This window comes from Varanus komodoensis, unplaced genomic scaffold (assembly GCF_004798865.1).
Source record: "Varanus komodoensis strain SLA01 unplaced genomic scaffold, ASM479886v1 scaffold10, whole genome shotgun sequence".
NCBI lineage: Eukaryota > Metazoa > Chordata > Lepidosauria > Squamata > Varanidae > Varanus > Varanus komodoensis.
Genome location: NW_025335269.1, coordinates 23,671,453 through 23,699,450, shown reverse-complemented (window position 1 = coordinate 23,699,450; position 27,998 = coordinate 23,671,453). Strand labels below are relative to the sequence as shown.

At 38.3% G+C, this 27,998-nt stretch overlaps 1 protein-coding gene and 1 long non-coding RNA gene across 2 annotated transcripts; one reads left to right on the top strand and one right to left on the bottom strand.

Moving 5' to 3' along the window:
* Positions 1-77: 77 nt before the first annotated feature.
* DYNC1LI1 (dynein cytoplasmic 1 light intermediate chain 1) lies at positions 78-27,998 on the bottom strand. The gene is made up of 13 exons (XM_044417342.1): positions 27,809-27,998; positions 27,309-27,382; positions 18,145-18,261; positions 16,558-16,788; positions 11,260-11,429; positions 8,799-8,892; positions 7,029-7,164; positions 6,461-6,572; positions 5,325-5,384; positions 5,189-5,233; positions 4,336-4,456; positions 3,523-3,684; positions 78-702 (listed from the first exon to the last, which is right to left on the bottom strand). Exons 1-13 carry the CDS (start codon positions 27,961-27,963, stop codon positions 590-592), a joined length of 1,590 nt encoding a protein of 529 aa, XP_044273277.1. The 5' UTR covers positions 27,964-27,998; the 3' UTR covers positions 78-589.
* Positions 3,542-20,192, top strand: LOC123016776. The gene is made up of 2 exons (XR_006413474.1): positions 3,542-3,615; positions 19,784-20,192. It is a non-coding gene; the product is annotated as an uncharacterized LOC123016776 (long non-coding RNA).

Genomic DNA, 27,998 nt, shown 5'->3' with positions numbered 1-27,998 from the left:
ATTGTTCTGGCATGACACTTTAGTTCAAGTTGTTTAAATATTGTTCAAAATTCAAATGAGATCAGTGACATCTCAACTCATATTCCAAATGAAGTATTCAATTTTATTGTAGTTAGTTTATTGATGGTGCACAAAAGAACAACAGTTGATCAGTCTCTTTCCAACAAAAACTAGTAAATTCTCTCCCTTGAGGTTAATTTGTAAAATTGCATTAAACTAAAAAGGTTGGGAGATCAATATAAATTAAGTGCCCATGTTGCATATCACCTTTTCAACTCTTCAAGCAGCCTTTTGCATTACAAATGATTGTGGACACATTCAATTTTACAGTATGACAGGCTTTTAAACAAAATCCAAGAATTAGATACTTCTTAATGCCACATTGCACTGTGAACAGGAGTCTTAGAGTATGTGATAGTTTTCCATCTTTACAGTTCCCTTTTACAAAGTTGGGCAACACAAAAGACATCAACTGTTTGTCCTTCTCTGAAAAAGTGTTTCAGCTCCCTAGTTCCAGTCACTGAAGGAAGAGGCAGAGGCAAGTTTAAATTATCCAAAAAAACCAAATAAATGGCTATATTTGGTGTCTTCAAGATGCTTCACCTTCTGTGGGGGATGTAGGTGTTGTTGGAGAGACTAAATCTGGCTTTCGTGACATTCTGTCCAATTCAGCTTGAACATCTGTTAAGACAGGTTTTTGGCCTGTATAAATAAAGGAGGATACAAAATGTAGCATGTTAAGTGTAACTTTTCCCATAAGTAGAGCAGGCCAAGTGTTTTTGTTACAGAACTCAACACCCAGTCATTACTAAATATTTCAAACAGCAATACTAAGGTGCAGTTCCAACGTGTATCATTTGAGGTACCACCGTTCTTTCAGAGGACTAAGAACATAGTTGATTGAATGTGGCCCCACTATAGTAACCCCTTACATAAAGTCTAAATGGCTTCTTCTGGCTGTATTACTCTGCAGTATTGGTGGGTTTGCATGTTATGCTAAGCTATCCTCTGTGAATAAGCTATACCACTTATATGTTTACTGAACACCACATAGCACACCTGACAGAAGATCAGGCTTGCTGTGGGTTTTCTCCCTCTTTAGTCTTCAGACACATATCCCGGTGTCCATAGCAGAACCCATGTTGTCTACTCTCCCCAGTTCTACTTCACTATTCCTTTTTGTTGCATTTTTATTTTGGGAGACTCAAAAAGTGCAACTGTAGGTCATACATTCCCCCACCCCCAGGTTGCCAATTTTTCACAAGGCCCCCTTTACAAGTATCAGGTGTAAGTCTTTTCTACTCAATTTCCTTGTGTGTTTCAGCTGTCAAAGTTATCAAGTGGAGTAGCTAACATACAAGAAAAATTGACAAGACCAAGTTGCCTCTAGCTATCTTGTATACAATTGCAAAAAGCCAGGGGAGAAATAAAAGGAGGGAGAACCCTGGTGAATACAGCTCAGAAGCACCAAAAATAGGGTGGGGGAACCAATGGAATAAGGGTGACAAAAGTGGGTACACACAGTATTTTTCTCTTGGCACAGTGATTTCCCATACTTTTCTGTTTTGAACTGACAGTCCTTAGTCCAACATTTTCCAACTCTCCAGTGTGTCCAGAAAGGGAAGCTATTAATTCCCATCCATACTTTTTGTGGCTACTTTTTAAAACACTTACTGCTCCAGTTATTGCAGTTGGGAAAATTGTTGGGAACATTGGGACATTCTTTTGCCCAGGAAAATATATGCGAATTTAACAGCTGCAAAGTAAATGGAGACAAAATTTGCGCACCTGAAGTACTTGCTCTGTTATAGCAGGTCCACAAATTTCCCCTCCATTTACTGCTGGAAGGGCAGTCCCTGGCAAGATCACAAAAAGCAATGCAGGCTTTTTGTCATACTTGCTAAAAGATTGTGTAGCTGATTGCATCAACCACAATAGAATTGGACTCCTAGATGACAGAACAATCTGTCATGGCTAGCTCCTTACACTGTGCTGTCCTGTTGTGTGAATTCAGTCATTGCCTTAGCAATCACAATTTACTGAAATAATACATAGCTAAACCTTTAATTACAACTTGATATTATAATGTTTTGCAGTACTGATTAGTATTAGCTTGATTGTCTTAGGACAAGTTTGACAAGAAAGTTTTCCTACTGACCAGTCTGTAAGCAAAGCAATCTACAGTACTAGCAAAAGGGCTCTTTTGGAAGAATTATCTCCCATATCCAACCTCCATGGATGCACAAATGTATCTATACTAAATATGAACTGCCCATGCACAGGTGGTTTCATATGTTCCCACATGCTGTGGGGTGGGGAACTGTAATGTAACCTGGAATTTGAGCTGAGCAATGGTATGCAGTGGTCTGATACATATTCACAGCTTTCATTGTTTGCTGCAGCTTCTGCACTCAAAGGCTTGCAACTTCATTGCCTTCAACACAGAGGGGACAGTAATGAGACTAATGTATCTATGATACTGCAGTGCAAAGCAAAGCCCATCAAAGAATGTTGTGAGAGGCCGTTTTCCATATTGATACTACAGTCAATAAAGATGACAGAAGGCACACCAAAAATTCAGATTAATCCATCAATGTAACTCTTACTGTTACTTATGTTTCGGAACATTGCAATTAGTGGAGGTTCAGCTGCCAGTCCTGTACCTTGTGCATGTCTCTTTGCCATATTATTTTCAAGAGGTTTTCCTACACTGTATGACCACTTGGAGCAGGCAAAAGCAAAATGAGGCTCACATTGCCTTTTGCTATTTCCAAAACCTTTGTGGTACAGAGATTTCCTCACTGATCCCAAAGTTCTCTGGAAGGCACAGAAGCCTTGAAGAGGCGAGGGTTCAGTGGTGCCACAATTTATGACTGGCTAACAAGCCAGTAAAACTTTGTGGGCTCCTCAGCTCAAGTCTTATGCCACAGGTGATAACTGACTAGCCCCTGACCTAACAAGGGCTGTCTGTACACAGATCTCATAAAGACCGGTCCCTGTATATGAAAAAGGATTACTGTGTAGTGCGTTTTGTGAAGGATGGGGGAATGCAACAGCGAAGCTCTGCATCTGGCACACAGCACTGGTCACACAGTGATCCTCCCTGATTAAGGAGGACACATCCCCAAGAATTTTGACAGATTTATCACTTGTGATGAAAAAGGCAAAACTGAACCCAGATCTTCTCAGCACACCTCTACCCCTGAACATATAGTTAACTGAAACTGTTGAATGGTGGTGACCACAGTAATCTTTTCTCATGTTTAGAGATGCTTCCCTGCTGCAGGATGCATTACACATACTGCCACTGTGCACAAAAATGTATAAGTTGAAGCCTGGAATCCCTCTCAAATGGTAAGATTCTATGATAATATAATTAGCAAAGACAACAATAACTAAACTTTAATATTTAAGACTCATTTTCTTACCTCCTAAAAAAGCAAAAACTTCATTAGTTTGAAGCTCTACTTTATTTAAGAATCCTTTTTATCCAAACCCTAACTGTCTGTACCCTGTTCTTACCTGATTTTTTTGTAGATGCTGGTAAGCTGCTGCTGCCACTACTCCCAGTGCCTCCTACTCCTCCAGGACTACCAACACCGCCAGGTCCACCAGGTGAGCCAGTTTTCTTACTCAGCAAGCTATTGAAAAAGTTAGCCAGAACTCCTTCGCTTGTAGCACCAGCTAGAAAAAGTATTTAAAAGAATTCCCAAATGCACTGATAAGAATTAGTTCAATTTAAAATCTTGAAACAGAAATACATGCTTCCAATCATACACATTATGATTTTAAAATTCAAAGCTAACTGTAAGTTACTATTACAGAAGCTGATAGTTAAAACCCAGCAACCAAACAGAATTACTGCTTAACCACCAGAACATTTTGATACTACATGGCCCCGTTGATGACTGCATTATCTAGATAGTGATTAAACTGCTGCCACAATTTCTTTTGAGGGATTATAGAAAGGGCATATAATGAACTAGAATTTTATGTCATCCTATCTAAAATAACATTTCCTTGCTTGAAAGAGAGATTCAAACACACCAAAGCTATAGCAGTTTTCACCTGACTGAAACATGAATAGTTGCTTCCCTTTATTTAAAATGCAAGTAGCTATCAATCATTCATATAATAATATTTTAGAGAAAGGTAGAACAAAGCATGTTTACTGCTGAAATATAATGTTTGGATTCCAATTCTTAAATGTAACTCACTGAAATTGGTAACTTATGCCCAATAATTTTAATTGATTTACTCTAAATATGACTAAGTCTGGATCCAGAACCCAATATTTAGAAAAGGTGGTAAGACTATTTACTCTCAATATTTTACCTTTCATACTGGGATCAATTTTTTTGGATCCAGCAGGAATGGGTGTAACACTGGTAACATTGGAGGTTACTGATCTGTTTGGTGTCCGAGGGGATCCTCCAGGGACTCTTGGTGAGGTATCCTATATTGAAAATTTGAGAATATGCTGAAGTACTCAAGCCCATTGAGCCTCTAGGACTAAATGTTCCTCTCAAAGGTAATGATAATCATCAAACAAGTTACATCAAATACTTGTTACAAAAAGTCTTCGCAAATTTGGATGAGAAAGTAACTCGTAACAGATGATACAGTTAAAAGCATTTATGGAAATACTTTAAAAGAGATAGAAAACTGACATTGCATTGTCATAAAAATCCCACTTCAACAGCTGTGGAAGTTATGCTACTGTCATAAGAACTATGAATGTGAATGTCAGTTGTGGTGTTTTGGACACACGAAGCAGCAAGGTACACTGAACCTAATTATTGGCTACTTTTAAGTTTTAAGAACCTCATCCTAGATCAGAAAAATGTTTGATAATTCCTATTAGGAAACTTTATAAGAGGATACTCTATAATTAACTTCTGATAACTTCTATCCCTACCCTCCATCAACCGCGTTCTCATACAGAAGCTGGCAAAGCTCTGGAATGCACATTCAAAAAGCTGACTGACTTCTTTATTTCATGGCCCCAGAAAGTTGCCTGAAAAATCTAGATATGAATACATTTTTCAAAATTTATGTTTTGGGGCATTTTTCTACAAACATATAAAACAAAATCTTTACAGTGCAACCCTATATACATCTACTCAGAACTAAGTTCCATTGAGTTCAGCTACACATATATACTGCTAAATTATGAGTATCTACTCACCACTGGTCTTCCAGCTGCAGTAGGTGGCTGTTTTGCTAACAGAGACTACAAAATAAAATCAACATGTTTTGTATAAAAAGTTGGCAATAAATTCAAATACAAATATAATTTAAACGCATAGGTAGAGTACACATACTTGTTGCTTCATTAAAAATACTTGGTCATCTTCTGCTACTATCTCTTTCTCATGTACAAACTGCAAGAAAGAAAGAAAGAATACATTAAAAATGCAAGAACATAGACAGAATGTTACAGGATCAGGCCAACAGTCTACCTAGTCCAGTATTCTGTTCAGACAGTGGCCATCCAACTTGCCCTTGAGATCCCAGAAGCTGGAAATGAGTGCAACAGCACCTCCTGCCCAATTTTTCTGGCAACTTGTCTGTATAGGCCTCTGACTAAAATGTTTGTTTTTAACACAATAAATTCAACTAGAACACGCTGATGACAAACACCGATATGGGGATTAAGACCTCATCAAAGTCAATGCAAAGAACAGCTACAATTTTTTTTTTTTTTTTGTCAGAATATTCATCAACTGTTGTAATGCTCTCTACATATGGGTATTCTTGAAGGCAGTTTCAGAGGCTGCAGCTAGTAAATAATACAGCAGCCCAAGTATTTATTGGGGTTGGCTGCAGAAAGCACATTAACCTGTATTTATTACCCCTGCACTGGCTGCCTAAATACTGTACTGCTAAGCCTAATTTCAAATTATTGGCTGCAGCCCTTAAAAGCATTACCACTGCAGTACTTCCATTAATATGTACAATGCCGATACAAATAATCTGGCAATGCTTGATACAGTGGTAATGCTTCTTAAGTGATGTAACATTCTGAGTATTCCAAATTATGATAGCTGCACAAGATCACATTTTTAAAACTTGGAACGGAACTGCACACATGTCTGCCACCCCACCCCACCAAATGTTAGGAGGTTAACAAGCAAGTGACATTTGCTCCAAAGTGCTATTTGAGCATCAGTGGAGCAGCTGTCACTAGCCTCCAGAAAAAAACATACACAAAAAAAATGACAAAGAAAAGGGGTCATGATCAGAGCAGAGGAGAAAAGGCAATATGAAGTCTGTCTTGAGGATGTTTGGGATACTAGCTGGAAGATATGGGGGAAGGTGTTGGGGGGGGGAAACAAACAACAGTTAAGTCAAATCATCTGTCAAGTACACTATGGGTTATTCTAAAACAAGCCATATTCAGTAGCATATATACAGAATGGGTTGCTGTGTCATGTGAGCTCATTCAGTAGGTAGTTACCTTTCTGACAGGTGGCTTTGTAATAATATCTTCAAAATTGTCACCCACTTTTAAAGTCTGGAAGTTTTCATGTAAAATTCCGATCTTCTTTTCATTGTCCCATCCTGCAGGACTGAAGACATATTTTCAAATTCACTCACTCAAGGTTTGGCTCCCTTATGTATCCTGTACAAAATACTTCTACTGTTTAAGCCATAACAAGAATTTTCAAGTCCAAGGGCAACACACACCATGTTAAAAAATTAAGTCCCTGTACTACATAAGAAAGGTTGGATTGTTCTACAGAAACATCTCCCCTCACAATCCAATATATAACAATAAAATGCTAAAGTTTCGGTAATTTTATAAATGACGTTTAGTACTATATAATATGGCAGGGTTACATTTTAGTAGGATGTGAAATGAAACTGGAAGTTATTTTTCCTCTACCTTCACATGAGCCAGAATATTACTACAAGGCTCCTTTTCCAATGGCTAGAGGAAATCCTTAACAGGAACATTCCTGTTAGATATTAGGAATACAGTGCATTTTTAATATATAAGACAAACTAATTTCTAAATAACTTACATAAATACTGCATCTTTTTCCACAACAACAGCAGGTATGTTGAAGGGGAATCCATATAATTTCTGGACAATATACTTATATACTAAATCAATATTCTTATTTTCCTTTACTGAAGTGTAAATAAGTGCTGCACCATCTGAATTACTTGTTAAAGAAAATGCAAAAATGTTTATTGGCCTGGCAATTTGATAGTTCTCTTCTAAAGAATGATAGTTCTCTCCTAAAGAAAGCACAAACCCCTTTCAATCTATTACTTCTATCCTGGCGTAATCATAGAAACGTGACCTTGGAAGGAAATCATTCATACAACCTCAAACATGGAGTCTGCTCCCTCCTTCCATGCCCCTGGTTTCCTGCCAGCATGAGAGAAGCCTAACCAAAAAGCCAGTTTGAGACTAGCACCTTAGTCACAAGAGGTCTAGTTAACTGAAAGAAAATCAGGATGAGGCTAGTCTAGGGCACACAAAAATCTTTAATTGGTTAATTTTCATCCTTTTGTGTATGTGGGAGATATAACCCCATTTGTCCTTATGGGGGAACAGCCACTGTTTCAAAAGACAAACAGTAAGTACCAAATGTTGGCAAAAGGTTTGTTATGGGAAAGCAAATAGCATTGTAATTTCCTATTTTACAAAACATCCTTTGTTGAGACAAATTAGGGTTGCAACTAATTCATATTATGGTTTTCCTATGCAAAACTCATTTCCATGAAGGTGAAAGTATTCAGGGACTTATTACTATATGCACAGCTGGTGAAACATGAATATACAAGTTCATCCTATTTGGAGTACAGTTTTTCCTGCATGGAAATGATAAAGCATCAGAAATAACAGCGCCCAAAGAACTAGGTATTACTGAGCTTCCCAGTTATATCACAGATCAAATGACATTTCCTGACCCATATTGGCTGTCCTACAATAAAAGGACAGGATATCAATAGTAAATATAGCTGTGCTTAATACTGTAATCATCATGTAGTTTCAGTCCTAATGAGAATGCTAATGACTGAAGGAGAGCCTTTGAAGGTAGACTGCATCAGGTTAGATTTTAATATTAAAATGAGAATTGTGTATCACAGCCACAATCTAAAGGATGGTACAACTAGTTTCATGCTGGTTGTCTTGTATTTCTCCAACATCTGCTCTTCATAACACATGGCACACCACTTTTGAATAAGATAACTTTCAAAAGCAATTATTGAGATGGCTTGCTGTTTGAAGAAAAAAGAAAAAAGACTGCTTGGAAAGGTCAAGCCCTTAGAGATCATTCAAACAAGCCTTTAATTTTGCATATAAATGTGCTACCAAATATGTTGTGCTCTGTTTATTCTGATTACTTTCATCATGTCCTGGTTTAGTCAACTGTGATTAATAAATTGAGATATGAATGAGTCTTTTGCCTGCCAATTTGCTCTTCCCTTCACAGCATGAACAATTAAAACAAGTCTTTAATTAACCACTTTCCCATTTTGCCTGAACTGAGACACTATGGTAACCAGAGTTGGAAAAATCCAGGATATTAAACCAGTTTCAAACTGAGAGTTAACATCTTGGCTTCTTCTTATGCTGGTAATCCATGGTTTCCCTGTTCAAAGATATAACCAAACCAAGGTACAAATCATTGAAATGAAGACAGTATTGCCAGCAGATTTCACATGAAAGTCTAAGCACATGGAGAAACTTGATAAATGCTATCTAACAAGTCATATGGCTTACAAATTATCTGAACACAGGCTGAATATTAATGATAAGCCCACATTTTAAAGGATACACTGTAAACAGAAATGTCGAATGTGTGATTGAATGAAGTCGAAGTGCTCATCTCTGTAATCGTGTTCTTTTTCCAGCAGACCAATGGCGTCACACTGCAAAGTTTAAAAAGGTTATTTTAAATACAGTTGCAGCAGTGTGTCCTTGCACTTCTAGAAACAGAGTATACAAATATTTTATACAATCTTTAAATTTAACAGTGTGGTTTTTCAGCACAAAAATTCTTAAAATCAGAGTCAACTAACCATGTCATTCAAACATACCCTATTTAGTAGTACTTATGGACTGAGAGCCAAGTAGAGGGTATCCCAAATCAAAACCTGTTCTAAAACCAATAAAAGGGATTGCTGGCATTTCTTAACAGGAGGTCTACTTCTTTTTTGATAACTGCTAGACCTGGATCTTGAACCACTTATAATTTTGGACTAGTCTAAAATAAGTTTCAAGACAAAGTTTAAAGGACTTACATCCAGTAAGCAAAAGAAAAATCCTCACATTTCATCATTCTACTCAATATACAGAACCTGTGATATCTGTTAAAGAGCCATAAATACTATAAAATTTTCTCCAGGATGGATTGATTTTAAATGGCAAGCGACTAAAGACTTGAACTAAAGTTCAAAGGCTTCAGTGAGATTTGTCTTTTTGTTTGCTTTTCTGCTTTTTAACAACAGACCCATGTATACCCTTGCTCTGGTGCCACATCAGAAATTGCTTTTCAAAGACCCTGCAGTTTTCCACACAGCTTGGAATGATGACTTAAGAAACCCAAGCACAAAGCCTTCTTGGACACACAAAACTAGTTGTATGGGTCTTGGGATCCTGGCCCATTAAGTGCTTACCTTTTATTTTTTTAAGCAATACAGGAAAACAAACAAATTTGTACACAAAGTATACAGATAAATCTAAGTTATAATACAATCTAATGAGCTTGAAAGCAAATTATTGCCTAGAAAAGTTATCAAATTTCCCTGATATGGAGATCACATGTGATAAAATAAAGCAAACAAAACAGCAGAATGCTTATTCAGTAATTTAGATCCCTTGTTGCTTATTTTGCTCTGCAAGTATATTCCAACTGAAAATACAAATGTTAAAAACAGACTTGTATTTGTAGGCTCTTAACCCATTTACTAAAGACTAATTTCCCAGGAAGTGGACTTATATTCAAATACATGGATAAGATTTGAGCAGCACAGCACTGACATACATCTCTAGAGGCATCAGTGCTATCAGAGATATATAACAGCTCCCTATGTTGTTATTTGATTTTTTTATAAGAACTGCTTTCACAAGGACATGATCTGCACATGGAATTAGTAATTGCTAATGCACACCTCTTAATTATAAGTGTAAGGTAATAGTAATTTTAGGTTCACAAGTATGTATTGTCATAAAAACAGTGGTTGCATTTTTGTTTACTAACAGATGGCCAAGTTGTGATATTACTCTTTAGTGTATGGCATTCCAGCCACAATAACTGTTCTTGTGGTGTTACAAAGTAGAAGAGCTGTTAATTGAACCCAAAATGGCTAGCATCTTGACCATTCCACTTCCAGCACAAAAGCAATGTAGGGTACAGTAATTCTTTTCCTCTCAAATCCAACATTTGTAGCCTCAAAACAGAAGAGGATGTGGAGTCAGTGGTACATCTAATGATCCAAAAGCAATCAACTTCATTTGCATGAAAGGAACTACTCAAGATCTCATTGAATTTAGGAACCTTATTTAGATACTGAATCCATTCAAGAAACTCCCTCTGCAATCCAAGATTCAAATATATTATCTCCAAGAGACCTCCATGATCCATGCAATATCCTTTGCTATTTCTGAGCAAAGGATACAAGGTCACTTTACACCACCATTTCAGTATCTCACTTCCTAGGCTTGGTGCTGATTTTTAACTGGGTCCTACAACACTTTCATTATCCTGTTGCAATATACTGGGATGCATATCCTAGCTAGTGCTGTTGGGAGTTATACAACATGAGGTAGTCACATGTAACCCACCTTTGCAATATATTACCAAGCTAATTAAGTATTTTAAAGTATACCACTCATGTCTCAAATTCAAACAAGCAGATATTGCTGTTTTTCAAAACATGTTAGCACATCTGGACAATATTAAGAAATGAGTTGTACACATTTTTATAACTACAAAGTATAGTATACACTTTTTAAATGTTTTAATAAGTATATACTTATTAAAATTAAAAGTATATACATCTTTATAGAATTCAGACTATTAATTTCAACAACTGAAGTAAAAAGCAATGTCGTTCAACTATTCAAAAAAGATGAAATATTTATAGTTAAACAGGTAAAAAATGCTAATTCTGCTGGCAATCCAATATACTGTCTTCAGACCTATTTCTTTTAATACAAATATCTTCCATTTATTTTAACTTCAACCTGATTCCAGTCCTTAAAATATGCAAAATAATATGAAATATGAAACAAACCTTTGTACAAACTACTACTACAGGAATGCCTAAGTTACATGTTAGTGTATCTGCACCCAGTGGTAAAATGACACTGTCATCTTTTTCTTCTTGTAATGAAGTATTTCTCCTCTGTGGAGAAGCTGGAAAATCTTCCCCTGGTTCTGTGTATTCCTGGAAGTCTCTTACCACTGAAATATCAAGAAAAATTGGATCAGGTCTTTTAAGGGGCTGTTATTTTGTTTCTGAGTTTGGAAGTATAACAAAGATATGACATGTTCTTCAGTTTTGCCAATTGTATATCAATGTGTTTGTTCTAAGTACACAAAGTATCCCATCAACAGGGATCAAAAAGCAGCAGATAACAGGATTGAAAAGCATAGTCCTTCCCTAAGAACAATGGTAACAACTGAAAACGAAAAACAAATACAGATTTGCAAGCACCTGGAGGGATACTATACACATAAACTGTGGCACAACAGAGAGAAAAACACCACAGACTAGACCATCTTGTCTGAGCTCTCCAGATGTTTTAGACTTCAAGTTCTTCATTCTCAGACAACATGGCCAATAGCCAAGTATGCTGAGAAGTGCATCCCAAAATATCTGTAAAGTACCAGTTTGGGGAAGATTGCTCTAGTTAATGAATAAAATAGGTACAGAGCTATAAAGGGAAGCTCAAATCAGATTTTTTTTAACTAAGAGGACAACTTGTTTGTTTGTTCTTTGTTTAAACTGTACAGAATTAGGGTTCTCTCAAATGCAGACGGTTTCACTGTACGAGGCTATTTCATTTACATGGATAATGTTTCAACAAATACTGCCTTATACCTTAGTATGATATTCTCTTGAAAGCTGATTTCTATGTCAGAGTTTAATCTTTTTCATGAAGCTGCTGATGTGCCCCCAATAAATAAATTCAGTGCTCCTTTAGGAGAATTTTGCAGGAAAATTGTTTTGTTGTTTAAGCTGTTGATATAAGACTAGAACAGTAATTCTGCTTCACAAACGTAAGAGCTTTCTTGTAGGATGGACAAGACATCTTCTCTTGTTAAAATTAAAAGGTACTTTTTTGCCAACAGGTTTATGAAATATGCACACAGAATATACACTTTTAAAACCCATATAGTAATTCCAAGGAATTCACTAACTATACAAGTGTACTAAGTACACCTTGACCTGATTGACGACACGACAGCCCACCATGGATTTAATCCCTGTGCCATGTTAGCAAATGCGTATTCATAATTTTGCATTGCAAGCTCCAGTCAGGAGTCACCATGGCTTGTTTTGTCATTCAGACCTAAGCAGGGGTTATTTGAAAGTTAAGCAGCCCCCATATTATACACAGTATGCTTTAGGATTATGAGAGGGTTACTCTCAACTAACTCCTATTAGTCAGATTTGCACATCATGACAAGCTATGGCAAATGCTGACTGGTTTGCATGTTCATAATGGTGGTTGGCACACATTATCAAGCCACTGTCAGCAGTCACGTTGAGCAAACTGGACAATAATGTGCCAAGACACATTTGAACACAAACATTTATTTTTAAAGTCATTTCAGAAATATGGAGCAGGAAGATGGCAGGTAAGGAACTCCCTCCTCCCCACCATTTCTCTAGTCAGTTTATCTTCTCCTGAGAGCAATCTGCTTTAAAATAAAACCAAGCAGGGAGAAGAATTAAAAGAAACAGTTTTGTGGCTCTAATCTGTGTATATGTGCTCAACATTAAGGAATTCCTCAATGCATCCTTGAAAAATTACTTTAAACACATGATATCCCTTTCTAAGACTCCTTGTTCTGCTTGCTTGCATGCAACTCTGCCTTATGCAAGGCACACTCCAGTGGTCTAAGATATAAAGGAAAATGAACACAAGGTGCACTGAATTTAACAAATAAACAATTTCTGTTTGCTTTTAGGAGGTTTCTTACTGCACTCTGAATAAGGTCTTCACATTACCATTTGAAGGCTCAAAAAGCAAAGGGTTAGTGACATGACGCTTCCTAAATAAAAGGCTGGGATCTTCTACCCAATTTTCTTATTCTTCAGCTTATCATATTTCCTACTACCCACAACTTATTGTTCATCATTGTTCTCACCAACAAGATATTTTGAACTTCATGAGAAACAAATATTACTTCAAAATAGCTACATTTTTGTTTACTATAATTTTGAAATCATTTTTGAACATGGTTTTGATTTCCTAGATAGAAAATTTCCTAGATTCCAAGGTAAAAGTCCCACTTCACAACATCCCTCCTATACCTACAGTATGTTTTTTCAGCTGTTATCTGCCCATTGTCCTTTACAACAAGATGGGCAGCCTTCAGGCTTTTGGGATCCACAGTGTTTTTTACTAGAATTCTGGTCCACCAACCAGAACCAGGAACAAAAAAAAGTAGTTTGGGGGAAAAGCCTGCTACAATATATTATACTGGAGGTGGAGAGGGGGGAGGATAAAGCCAGTTATATATTGCAGTCACAGACTAGGAAGACTGCCACATGCTAGTATAAAATTAAGATCTATGCTTCTATAACCAGGGATTTTAACGTAAAATTCTAAAGACTGGCCAGCAATACTGTACACAGAACTTGACTCAAAGGTAATCACTTAATCTTTCTATTTTAAAGGTGAGGAATGCTGAGGCTGAGATATTAGCAGTTTGCACAAGGCCAGTTACTGCAATAATAATAAAAAATCCCCTCTTCCTGGAAATTAAAAGAAACCTTTGCCACTGTATTGCAAATCACACAGAGATATACTGTTACTAGATGATACTCTACCTTTAAAAAGTTATAAAACATGAATACCACAAAACCAATGAAAAACAGGGTATGTCATTTTTTAGATAAGGTTTACATACTGCTTTAATATTGAACTGCAAATGGAACTTCTGTATGAGAAGGGCTTCTCTATTCACCTTAGAGTCAGAAGTTTATGTGTGAAACCATCCAGATGTAAATAAAGAAGCTCCCAGTGTCTCTGTACATGCATTTGAGCCTCAGTGCCAGGAGAAGTGTGCCTTAATAATATTTGCTTATAGCCATTTAGAGCTTACTGAACCCCTTTGTTGTCTTTGGAGGATATATAGGGGGAAAAACAAGCCACTTTCAGCATTTTATAAGTCAATAACCAAGAAAACATATAAATCTAATGTAAAAGATTTAAATTAATTCTATGTATCATCACTGAACTCCATATAAGATAGCACTTTTGCAGCAGACTTAAAACTTTGTTCCAGAATAAATGACTGACTGAATTCACAGAACATATTCCCATCCTGGCAATAAGCCAAGGTGGTTGGTTGTTTTGCAAAGCACCCTCAATGAGCCCAATGGATGATCAGGCTAATTATGGGGACCCTGATCCGTCCCTTCCCTTTGTTTCTCCAAGCAGCATCCTGGGAAATACTATGGAGAAAGATGAGTCTCCTCTCTCTACCAGCAAAAATTAGGAGCTGATTTTGGCTCATTGCAGCTGTCCCTTTAAATTTCCTCTTCAAGATGGCAAAAACCAGCTGCAGATTCAGCTATTGTTATTGCCTGAAGAGATAGGCATTAGCTGCCCCTTCAAAGTGACCTGTGGCATCTTGGAGAGACTGCCTGTGTTTGCTCATTATTTTTATTAGCTTGTTTGCAGCTGCAAATAGATGCATTTCCCCCCCTCTGAGCTGTCACTATTGTGCAAACAGAGTTCATTTCCTGAATTGCAACCAGGGCAAGTTCCATCCTTAGCCAAGAAAATATGCAGAGGGATGTCTGTCACCTCTTGAGCATGCACAACTCTAAGTATTGTCCCAGATAAGGCTAGAAATCCCTTCCTCCTGCCTTGCTTTTAATGACTGAGTTGTGAAAGGTAAAGCATTCAGTGGAAGCAGAGTCCTAAGCAATATTTGTTAAGAAGGAGCTGTTTTTAACAGACACCACCCTCTTCCCAGCAAGATCCTTCTGTTTTTCTGTTTTCTCCCTTTGTACACCACAAGGCAGACTTTTTCCCTCTGTCCATTTCTCAGCTTGGGATTGAGGAAAGGTCAAACTGCTCTCCCTACCTTTTGGAAGTGAAAGGGCACTGAACCATCCAACTCTATTTCCCTTTAAATAGATAACAGGGAACAGTATGACCTTTCCTCAATCTCAAAATGGGTTCGCAGAAAGGGTGCAGTGGGCACCCTTCTGTTACATTGCCCCAACTGAGACTGGAACTTGCCCTGTTCTGCTTCAGAATGCAAACGCTGTTTGTGCAAGAGGGGCACTTTTAACAAATAAGTTTACTGTGCCCATTCATGGGTACCAAAATAAAATAAAATAAAATAAAATACTGGGCAGACACAGAAAACCTCCATAAGGTTACTTTGGAGAGGCAGTTTGTGCCTGCCCATTAAGAAAATTGCAGCTGCAAGGTCATCTGATTTTCACAATCTCCAAAAAAATTTAAAAAGTGGAGGGAGGAACAAGTGCAAAGGAACAAGCTGTGATCACCAGACAAAATCTGCTAACAATCACAACAGGGAGAGGGGGCACTCTGTCAACCATTCCCAAATGCCAGTTGGGTACTTCAGGTGCAGCTGGCAACTGCAATCACCTGGCAGTCACTTGGATAGTGAAACAAAGGTTTTTTGCTGCTCTTGCTAAGAGGCTCACTGGCTGTTGTGTCTCATGGGCCATGCTATCCAGAATAATATGACAAGCCACCATGGGTAAAAAAGCTTATAGGCATCACAGGAAGCCGTGTTTGAAAAAATAGTAAAACAGTCCCTGATTTCATGACACAACAACCCACCTATAATAATAAACCATGGTGGGTTGTCATATCATGCAAACTAGCTCATCACATGTGCTAAATCAGGCAATTCTCAAGACAAATTGTGAAAATAAAGCCACGCTTGATATTATCACATTTGCAATCTTAGTTCTCGAGACAATCTATATTATTATAAGTTTAAGAATAGTTCCAGACAAATTATATAGCTATCTCTCAACTAAATTATAGTTCAAGACAAATGGTTGAGATAAAGCTTCTTTATAATATAGCTGAAGCACTTTGTACACTATGTACTTTAGCTATATTATAAAGAAAACTTAATCAATGAAAGGCCTTTAGAGATCTTTTATAAAGCTTAAGGGTATACACAAATATAGATAATCAACTGGCATACATACTGTCATTAAAGAGCCATTTGTATGGGTTATTGTTGCTTTGTCCATTATAAGTGATGATACCGCTTAACTATACAGCATTTCCAATTCATTTATACAAACAAAAAAATAGCTTTCCCACTACCCCAACTATCATGGCACTTTCAAAATACTCACTCTTTTGTTCCATTTCTTTCATTTCTTCAGGAGGAATTTTTAATTTATCAATATGCTCCCTTACAACACTTGCCCATTTCTGTAAAGAGTCTAAAGCAGTCCATGGCTTAGACATATCTACCACCAACATAACCAAAGTGTCCTTTAAAGAGATGGCCTCCATTGCAAACTTAAGTAGACCTTTATGATAGAGGTCACCATCCAATATCCATACATTACATCTTGTCTGATCTATGAGAAAAACAGAAAATAAGATTCAGTTGACATGCAGAATACCCTGTTATCACTGCTAGTATTTATACAAATGCTACTAATGTGATTTATAACAGTTTTAGACCCAAACTCTTTCTGACACTGAATTTAGATACTTAATATGTCATAACTGTTTTTATGAAAGATAAAGAATAAATGATGGAATCAAAGCATCCCCTCCCACCAACAGAATATCAATGGAAAGTTTCTGTCATTGCATGGGAACCAGGGCAATTGCTCTGTTACTTCTGTTACTTCTATTCCTCCAACACTCCCCCCACTCTAGAAGGTTATAGGACCCTCTAAAGATTTAGTTACACAAAGGGCTACAGGAAAGAGGGGGAATAATTGAAAAAACATGCCACTCCCTATTCCATTAGGATAAGTTTTCTGTTGGTGAAGTTAGCTGGATTCCAACCAGTCTTCTATATTTATCTAGTTGCATCAACATAGTCCAAGTACTGAAATACTATATCCACAAACATACTAGCATTTCAAAGCAGTATAAAAAGGTACTTCAAAATTCTATTGTGGTTTAACATAATTCTGAGCTAGTTAGAATTTAGAAACATTAAGACATGCATGGTTTTGTACTAGTGGTATTGTCTATATGGTTAATGACACCAAGATGACCAAAAAACATTTGAAGGATGAAATCTGTGATAGCATAGCTTAACTGGAATGATTATCTTTGAATACTCGTCTGATATTCTTGTCAGATTTAAAATTAAGGCAGTTTAAAATTGCCAATGGAACAGCAGTATCAGAATAATATTTGTAAAGATCTCTGAAACTGTATTCACAATAAATAGACTGAGAAATTTTAAACAGCTGGAATGAATAACTTTATTTTTCTAATGTTCTCTTTATCTTCACTTAATGGAAGTAATGTAAACCAGTAAGATATCTGGTGGGATAAATTTGATGCTAGTCAGGAAAAGCCATTGTACTGACTGGGAAAATATTTGGCCGTATTCAACATTTTCAGAATTACGTGGCATCTACAGTATCTCACCTACCCTAGCTAGATCATATTATAAAGAAAACAGTAGAGAAAAGGAAGTAAAGCCTTTAAAAGATGTGGACGAAGGAGAAGGGAAAGATTAACAAAAGACTAGAAGTAAAATAGGGTGATCTTCACAATCACACCCACCAACAGTACAACAGTAGCAGCTTCTCCAGTGATAGCCAAGCGACATTTTGAAGCAATTGTCAGTAGTTCACCATCCTTCAAAAAATTAACTGGCCTCAGAAATGTGCACAAGCACCTACATAGTTTAATCATTTTTTCAGCCAGACTTTCAAAATTAATTTTTGTTTCAAACTGGTACTTACCATCTCTGTCTTCATCATGTACACTTAAGTACAAATATTCCATCCCTCTTCCTTTCTTGTATTCTTCAATTCCTTGAAGTTTTCCGATTAAACTAGTTTTACCTGCTCCATCTTCCCCTAGAAATGTTTAAAAAGTGAGCTACATTAATGCCACATTTATAGTATATTCTCATAATATTTATCTCAATTTGTGAATTATTTTTAGCAAGTAGCTGCAGAGCTCTGGCTCTGTAGCACAGATTAATATACAATGTAGTATGATGTATGCACACTCAAAACAAACAAAGCAAAAAAAAAAAATCAACTCTTCCTCCAATACACATAAGTAAAGATGTACAAGATCTCATGCCATGAAAAATTAATTCCATATAAGCCAAGCTTTATGTCATACAGTATCTAATACATTTTAAAGGTAAAAAAAGAGCAGGGAAAGTAAAGTAAAGCCCCCTCCTTGCTGTTTCTCCAGAGTTCCAGTACATGAAGTAGCTGTGAAACATGTAGTTCAGTCTTTCTTATGCTGCCCAGATGCATTGGAACTACAACCTTCAGCTGTGTGACGGATGCTGGGAGTTGTAGTCCAACCCATTTGGAGGGAATTGGGTTGGGGAAGGCTGATATAGTTCAAGACTTAAACTTCCATGTTGAATTAGAACATATTTGAGTCTTGATGATAGAACACATGCCAATATCTTTTTACAGTATCACCTTTGTTTGTTTTTTGCTTTTATATACCATCAACAGCTATATAGGGCTCCCAGAACAGTTTACAGAAAAATAAAAGGGTTCCTTTTTATAAGAAATATTTTCAGTTCTATTGCCATTTATGTTTCAGTTTAGCAGAAATATCCTTAGAGCTGCAATACTAGCAGAGAGAAATATGTTCTACTAAAAGCATAGCAAGTTCACTGGCCATAGTTTAACAATAGAAACAAACACATTTTAACACCTCTGGGAAATCTTTCACTTTAAAATACAATTATTGCTTGTCCTCTGCAGTTGGGAGGGCACAAAGCAGTCTCTTAGACTGTTATTCATTATAGGCTTATAGAAACTGATATAGTTTTAAATGTTGCTCAGTTTTCCACTGTATATGCCTTTACTCTTCTGAACAGTTATTTTTTCTACACTTCCATCCATTATACAGAGCTAGCATCCACAAAAACATATCTTTTTTCACATAACCATATTTCTTATTAGTGAACAGACCTGACTTTGCATGGTTTGGAATAGCCCTTAGTTTGACAGTAACCCTTGAAGCAAAGTTACAGAGCTGTTGGAGTTTTAGACGTTGTGCCAACCCTGTTGCAGTGAAACTATACCAGCTGTTACCCCTACAGCCCCTTAAGCCTCCTGTATTGTGCAGGGCTGGGGTGGTGGTGTCCACTGAAACCTGTCCTTCAGATTACTTTCTCCTGGCTTTAAACTATGAGCTTTATCCATTGGTCAGCACTGTGTACCACCTTGTGACAGAGGACAGTACCGCAGGCTTCAGAAAACTGACTAAAATTAAATGTTGTTTTAAAAATAAAACAGTCACTGGGTGAAGAATGCTAGAAACATAGTAAGCCATGTTTCAGCTGGCTAGGTTTCATGGTCTTGGAGCTACAGTGCTGACAGGTACATATTCTTATTATTACAGAGCATGCACCCTCCTCTTTGCTTTTTCCTCAAAAGATCACACTTTCAAGAATTATGAACCACAGGAGAGCTAAAGTGGAATCCAACAAGCCACACTGTTTGAAGAGCTCCAAAGCAGAAAGGACCTTCTTAGGGTTATTTGAAGATTGCTCCTCCTTCCAACAAGCCATGCCTCCAGGGTTTGGAAAACATGACAAGCTACACACGCATGGGTAAATAAGCAAATGGTGTCCAGCATGTACTGCAGCTTCAACAGGCCCCATAGTTTGCTTAAGACATGGTGATCCTGCAAACCAGGTCAATGGGTTTGTTGTACCAATCCCTATCATTCAGAATAAAGCATGCTATAAGCAGAGACCAGAAAAAGCAATTGTACCTTAAATATACATTAAAATATCACTTCAAAATGATTACTACAGGAAATGAAATAACTATGTATGCACAAAAAAGGATCAGTGGTAGTATAATCATAATGTTATTCACACTCCAGAGCAAAGCTGGTGAGCAACAATCACAGCTACCTACAATGACTGCTTCAACAAGCTATAGGCATACTCCTATTATAGAAAGGTAGTTAAAGGACAAATCACTTACTGAAAAGTACAAGTTGCTATTACTCCTCAGAAGCCATCAAGTTATTTAAACAGAACCCAATGTAAGGATCAAATTTAAATATAATTGGCTGTACATAGTTTCTCCATTTTCCTGCATTAAAAAAGCTGCTGTACAGGTCACAATCGGCAATGTGTAGCACGGAAAAGGTGTAGGAGCATTTTAACCTTTTCATTTGCCCACACTGGTTGTTTTACCGTTATTGCACCCTCCTTCCCATAAATGGTTTGGAAGAGTGCAATGCAGAGTATGGGGGGAAAGGTTATGCCACCCCCCTCACCCTCCCAACTTTCCTACCACCCCCCACAACAGCACTTTTAAAAATCAGAACACTGAGGGAGAAACTACATGTAGATGAAATCCATGTCTCATTTGGCCTTAGACTGCAGTGAGACAACCTTCAAACTAATGAGACAAACCTCACCACAGAAAAGGCTATTAATTACCTTCTTGCAATGTTTAAACTGAAGGAGAAGTAATATTGAGTGGCATACGAAAACTAGATTGGCTGGTTGCTGTTTATAAGAACTGTGAAGGGAAAAAGTCCTGTGAAGAAATGTTTCGGCCTACCAGAATATTTAGTAATGGTAAACATTTTAAAGTATGCTTTGGCTAGGGATTCACAAAACTGCTCATATTCTGATTTTACAAATAACTTCCGGAAGGTTACTTATGTGAATAGAGTATCTAAACTGAAGAAGTTTTATACAACTCTCATGAATTCTGAGTATTGAAATGTTGGCTGAGTTTGGTGGGAATGTAATTCCTGGCTCAGGACCATCATCTTCCCAAATATTAAGAATTAGTGTTGTATGTGTGTGTGGGGGGGTGCTTATTCTGCTGCTTTTTTAAATTTGGTTTTATATATTGTAATAATTTTTTTTGCTGCTAGTTTTATCTTGTTTTTATTCTATATTGGATTTATTCCTTGTTTTAATTTTGCATTTTTTGTTTTTAATGCATTGTACACTGCCCAGAGAAGTTTAGATATTGGTCAGATTAAAAATACAGTAAAGGCACATCCCTATGGGGATGTCTGTAATTCTCTGAACCCAAAAGATAAAGAGTATCCTATACAGGGCAGGACTGTGGGACAGAAATTGCTGCTGTACTACACCTGCTCAGAAAAATAGCTAGAAAATTGATTGTGGCTTTCCAACCATGACATTTTGGAGAGGCAGGGAAGGAGGCTGAGGTGCTACCAGGATACATTGTGCCTTGACAGCACTGCTCTCCTATCCCTGCCCGCTAAACCCTTCTCTGAGATCGTTTTGCAACTTTAAAGAAGCAACCAGTACCATCCTTTCCATTTTGGATATCGAAGATAACCTAAGCATGGAATCCCATCTCCACTGTCAGACCATTTTGGCTCTCCCAAAAAAATCCTATGACCACAGGATTGCGCTGCATAGTTCAACATAGTCCAAAATACTTGAGTGGGACCAAGTTGCCAAACTTTGATCTAGACAGTGATTTCAAAGAGCAATCAATATATTTTGTTCATTTTTTCAATAAAAGTTTTTCCAAGGGCTTCCCTTAAGAGCTGGGATCAAAAGCACCATGTGTGGAATTTCAGATGTATGTGGGAATTTTTCTGATGCTTACTAAGGACCATTCCCCAGAGATTAGAGGGAACTCCCCAGAGCTGTATTTCATGTGACTGCCATGGGGGGAAAAACAGCACACACACACACACACACACACACACACACACACACACACTTTTCTGGATCTCAGCCAGAAACAACTCAACAACTGGCAACAGTTGGCAACAATTCACATAAGTAACTGAAATGTATAAGCTACTGAAGCAACATTTTCTGGGAGTCTCTCCCCAACATTCCAAATGTATTTAGAGCATGATCCTATGGATTGCACCAGCTGCAAGGGAGGAAAGAGTGACTGGAGCATCAATTCCCAGCTCTGAGGTCAAAGCTCTGTTTCTAACCTCAGATTTGGGTATCTGAAGTATCATATGGACCCCAGATGGTGTCTAGGGGGCACAGGATCCCTCTCTTATATGCTTTTTTATAAGCTGCTATTTTTAGGACATAGCTCTTACATGGCAGATTAACTTAAACCAAGACAGTAATGCAAACATTTCAAAACCTGCGCCATTAGAAATAAAGCAGCAACTTATTAAAAGAAAACACAAAACACATGGCAAATAACTATTTTAGAATTGTTGTTATTATTATGAAATTTATGCATCACTACTCACTGCAAAAAGCTTTCTCAAAGTAGTTTACACGATAATAGAATTCATAACTGACAAAAACCCTGTAAGCAATAAACTATAAGCAGCTCAGTACAAACAAAAATAAATACCATAAACATAATCTAAAAACAATACAATATGGAAAGTTTTTATCCACAACTACAAAAAAATCTTTCTCTACTTTCAGTGTAGAATAAATACAACAAAAGCAGCCTGAAACAACTGGCCCATCACCAGGCATGCTTGCCAACCTTCAATGGAATGTATCCTACAGGCACAATCTAAGTGTTTGTAAATAAAGCTGTTAAGGGGGTCACTATGCTAGCTAAGCCATTACAAAGACTAAATCATATTTAATTGTTTAGAAAAAAATATAAGTTTTATATTAAAACAGATATTTGGATTTCTTTTTTAAATGTTCAGACGGCTTTTTAATCAAAACACTGCAATAGTTAAAACACATAAATATCACTATGAGAAAGGAACAGATAAAAAGGGGACAAAGAAATAAATGTTTAGTTATTTTGAACAATCTTATAGCCCCTATAGTTCCTACAAAATTAAAGTATGACAATCATTTCAATTGGACTGAGCTCTGAACTGGGCCTTGTTCAGAGATATCCATTAAAAATAACCTGGCTAAACATAAAATCTGAATATAACACAAAAAGCCTACACATATAAGCTCTTAAAACTGATGTAATATATTTATGTTCACCTTTCAGGAACTTAGAATTATCAGACCAGTGATTCATAATTAAAGGTTCAATACTACAGCTTGTGCCCTCTAATGATAAGCCCCAGAGATCAGCAGCTTATGATCAACCCTTGTGATATAGTGGGAGTGACAGAGGCAATTTCCCACTATCATGCTTTGCTAGGCAGGGTTTTTAGTCCATCTAACAAAGGTCTTTGTAGGGGAAGGGAATGCAGCAGGAAAGGACTAAAGATAGCTCCTTCTCACCCACAGAAACACCCCTTTCTCCCCATTTAAAAGTTGACTTCCCAGTCTCAGAGAAGTAGCCAGCATTGCTCTTTCCATGCTGGGGAGGTGGTGGAGTCAATTCTTTGATTTCCCCACTCTGAAGCTGGAGCACAGTCTCAGACCTCAAACTGGGAAATTATTCAAAACCCATACCAATATACAAGACCAAAAATTTGTGCCATAAGATTTCACAAACTAGAGCAGCCTTCCCCAATCTAGTACCCTTCAGGTGTCTGGACATCAATTCCCATCAGTTCCAGCTAGCACGGCCAATAGCTAGGAATGCTGGGAGTTGTCATCCAAAACATCTGGAAGAAAACAGTTTGAAATTGGTGGGGTAGAACTGTTCCCAATGCAGAAGGGAAAAGGAAACCATGGCATTTACATCCATTCCAAATCTGCATTCAATATCTCATTACCCATTAGACATGAATGACTATCAATTACATTTGTTTCATTCATTTATTCCATTTCTATACCAACTAATAACCAAAGCTCTCAAGATGGTTTACAAATAACAGAACCCTAACACACAGCATAATAAAACATAATAGAAGTATTTTAACATGCAGACATTTAAAGCTATTTGAAACTACTGAACCAATAGGAATGAAATACCAGGACATAATAAAAAAAAAACTCACATCAAAAAGCCCCATTATATGCCATCAAATGCCTGGAAGCAAAGTCATAAACTGGTACAGAAAATATAACAGCACTGGCATCAGGTGGTTCTGAATGTAGGCATTTCTTGATTGGGGACAAGCAGTGAGAAGGCCACCTCAATTGCTGCCATTCTTTGAACTACGAAGGAGGGACTCAAGTGCTGATCATAGTGTACAGGTAGGCTAATACAGGTGCTCCATTCAGTATTGCAGTCCTGAACTATGCAAGGCTTTATAGACCAAGACAGGAACCCTCAAATGGATTTGAAAACACATAGTCAGTCCAAGCAAGTCAGAATCAATATTATATGCTCAGAGCTTCTGGTCCTGGCATCAATTTGATGGCCAAATTTTGCACAGGCTATAGCTTTCCAATTGTCTTCAAGGGCAGTCCCTCATAAAGCACACTGCAGTTCTCTAACTTGGAAAAGACCATAGCATAAAATACAGAAGCCAAGTTATTATTGTCCAGATGGAGGCATAGTGGACCACCACCAGAAGCTGACAGAATGTACTCCATGCCACTATGGCCACCTTGACCCTGAAGTAACAATGATAACTCCAAGAGAACTCCCAAGCCTTGTAGGAGAACAGTAATCCAATTGGGAACAAACACCCTCCATCTGGGAAACCACCCACTAAGAGCATCTCAATACTGTCTGGACTAAGTTTAGGTTTAATAATCCTCATCTAGCCAGGCACCAGTCTAACACATGCACAGTCTGATTTGATCATGATGGAAAGAAATAAAGCCATCTCAGTGACATGATGACAATACACTTCAGAACTCCAGCTGCCCCCACATAATGATGTTGATTACTTGTGAAAAAACATGGGAACCAAAACATATCCCTGACAAGTACCATCTTTTGAAGCCATCCATTCATGTACGAAAGAGACCACTACAACACAGTACCCCCCTCCCCCGAATATACACTCGCAGCTCAGATAGCTGCCCAGGAGGACACCATGCTCAATGGTAATGAAAGCCACTAAGAGAGTAAACATTAAAGTCACACTTGCCCTTTCTCTCCTGACAGAAATCATCATACAAGGTGACCTAGTTGTTCTGGTATCAAAATGTGACCTGAACTCCAACTGAAATTAAAACAGATAATTGGTCTTATCCAAGAACATCAGGAGCTGGTTGGCAACCACCTACTCAATGTCCTTGCTCAGAAAATAAGCATTTGCCATCAGCCTAAAGTAGTTAAAATCGTCTGGATCCAATTAAGATTTCTTCCGCAGTGATCTACCACCACTTCTTATAGACATCCCAGGGCACCAAACACATTACAGAACAGGTTGCTACAGCGATCAGATATAAACAAACAAACCTCTTGTAGAAAGGCTCAATTTTTAAAATCTAATGTTTTTTAAAAGTTAAATTCTTAGCAACATAAGTCCATTCACAAACTTGCAAGCTATAATAGCTAAAAATACAACCTCCATGCAGATGCTGGGGCAATTTCCCATCTGCCCTGTTTGCAAGTTTTCAAGAAATACCTGGCTGGTAACAAAGTGATGGCTCTTAGACCTAAATAACCAAGGAAATTCTCATTGTTTTTAATGAATTAAAAAATCAATAACTCACAGTACATAACTGACAACCCCCCGCCTTTCCCACAAGCGATCCACTTGTAGCCAGTAGACTAGTCATTTTAAGTCCCACTAAACTGAACAGGATTTACTCCCAGGTAACTGGTTAGACAATTAGCAGCCTCAGGCCATAAAACACTATCTGGTTTTAGCTCTATCTACTTTGTTTGAGCCTTTAATTTAATCTCTCTTTTGCAGAACTTTGAGTTTTCATCCCAATTTACCCAGCATTTCTTAAGAAAATGATATATGCATCTGTTCTTCTTCCAAAACTTATCGCCAGCACAGGCAGAAAAAATCCTCCTCCTTACATTTTGCTGTTCTGTTATTTGCATATAACAGCACAGACAGTATAGTTACCCAGCTTGCTATATCCAGCAACAAGCTAGGTTTCTTATTCACAAATAACTCATTATGAAATGGGGAGAGGGAATACCAAGGGTGTTTGGTCATTCTCACATGCAATGTTCTAGTCAATGTCCTTGGAAGGAAATAAGGTAGAATAGAAATATAATATGAAGTTCACCTCAAAAGGAGGATATCCCAAAGCATCTCTATCTTCAACCCTTAGTGAAATTAACTGAGCCAGAGGGTACTTGACATAGCCAACTAAAGTGCCTACCCATTAATGGATTTATTCATAAGTAGACATCCTAACTTACAGAACAAGCTGGATGGGGACACTGGGTCTGTTCATGCATTGTCAGTAACATAAGGCTTTTTTGTTTAGATTTCTGCATTGCACTAATTTATCAAATGACAAAATGCAGACATTAATCAGAGACAAGCACTCAGTATATGATGTTGACTGTACCCGAAGCACAGACCTGCTGTTGTAAATGTACCCTAATACACTCAAATCTCAGCTTCTGCCAAACACTCCAGTGAGAGAACACTTCTGCTAATAACAAACATGCATACACATCTGAAGGAGCAGCTGACCATATCTAATGGGTGGAGACATCAAGGCGTAATATAAGCCATCATCAGACAGGCAAGCTGCCGCTGACACAAAATGTGACAACAATGCTGTCGACAGGCCTTATGCATGCAGGCTGAGCTTATGCCAGCCAGTCAACAAATAGCAGAAACCACTGAATGGATACTGGAAGCTAGCTCTGAAGCACTGTACAAGTGTTGTTCACTAAAACAGTACAAAATAAGGGATAATTAAACACGGCGCTAATAGTGCATTTTCATTCAGCACAAGAGACTCGGCGTCAGATTCTGCATAATGCGGGGAGGGTATGGTGCGCTTAATGAACCGCTGCAGTTACCCCTCCCTTCTGCACAACCTACAAACACGTGGTCCCATGCAAGCATTCCCTCCACCCTAAATACAGGCACATCGAAAAGCGCTCCAACCCTCATATTATTATATAAAATGTTGAAAAAAGGGGGAGACAAACCAACAGGAAGGATGAGCAGAGCGAGAGGGACCACTCACCCAGCAGAACGACGTTCTTCCCCGAAGGCAGTTTAGATCGGGAACGAGTGGACACCTCGCTGAGGATACAGGACCTGCCGCCAAATTGGAAAATAAAATTAAAACAACAACAAGGAAGCCGATGAGGAAAGCGAAAGGTCTGTGGGGAAAGTGACACGCTCCTGACATGCCACGAGGAGTTGCAGCAGGACGATGGCCAAGGTGGAAGGACTGGGCGGGAAGAGCAGGGAGAGAAAGCGAGAGCTGCCGCGAAAGGGGATGATACCACCCCGGGCGAGGAAGAGGAGGAGGAGGGGTGAGGAGACCCGCAACATGGCGTAGGGGGCCATTCACCGGCGCTCCCCCCCCCCCCGGCACACACACCGCGATAGGGTGCTCGGGGAGACACCCGACGAAGCAGGGCGGGGGAGAAGAGCACCTGGCCCGCCGCGGGGATGGGGAGGGGCTGCCGCGTCCTAACGGTCCCCCAGAGGAGCCCCCGGGGAGGGGGTCTCAATTACCAGAGGTTCTGCCCGTCGTCCTCGTCGCCCCCCGCTCGCGTGTCCGCGCCGCCGCCATTTGCAGCGTGGAAGCCGGCAGCCCCGTAGCCCGAGCCCAGCCCAGGCGAGGAAGAGGAACCGAAGGAGCCCGCTCGTCCTCCTAGCGCCGCCGCCATCTTCACTTGTACGTACACACAGAGAGCGCGAGCGC

What these genes read in the sequence shown, in the direction of transcription:
- DYNC1LI1 (XM_044417342.1), bottom strand. Translation starts at nt 27,963, where the DNA reads ATGGCGGCGGCGCTAGGAGGACGAGCGGGCTCCTTCGGTTCCTCTTCC. An exon ending in GACGACGGGCAGAACCTCTG is followed by an intron (nt 27,383 to 27,808) that starts GTAATTGAGACC and finishes ATTTGGCGGCAG; the next exon opens with GTCCTGTATCCTCAGCGAGG. An exon ending in ACATGATGAAGACAGAGATG is followed by an intron (nt 16,789 to 18,144) that starts GTAAGTACCAGT and finishes TTTTTCTCATAG; the next exon opens with ATCAGACAAGATGTAATGTA.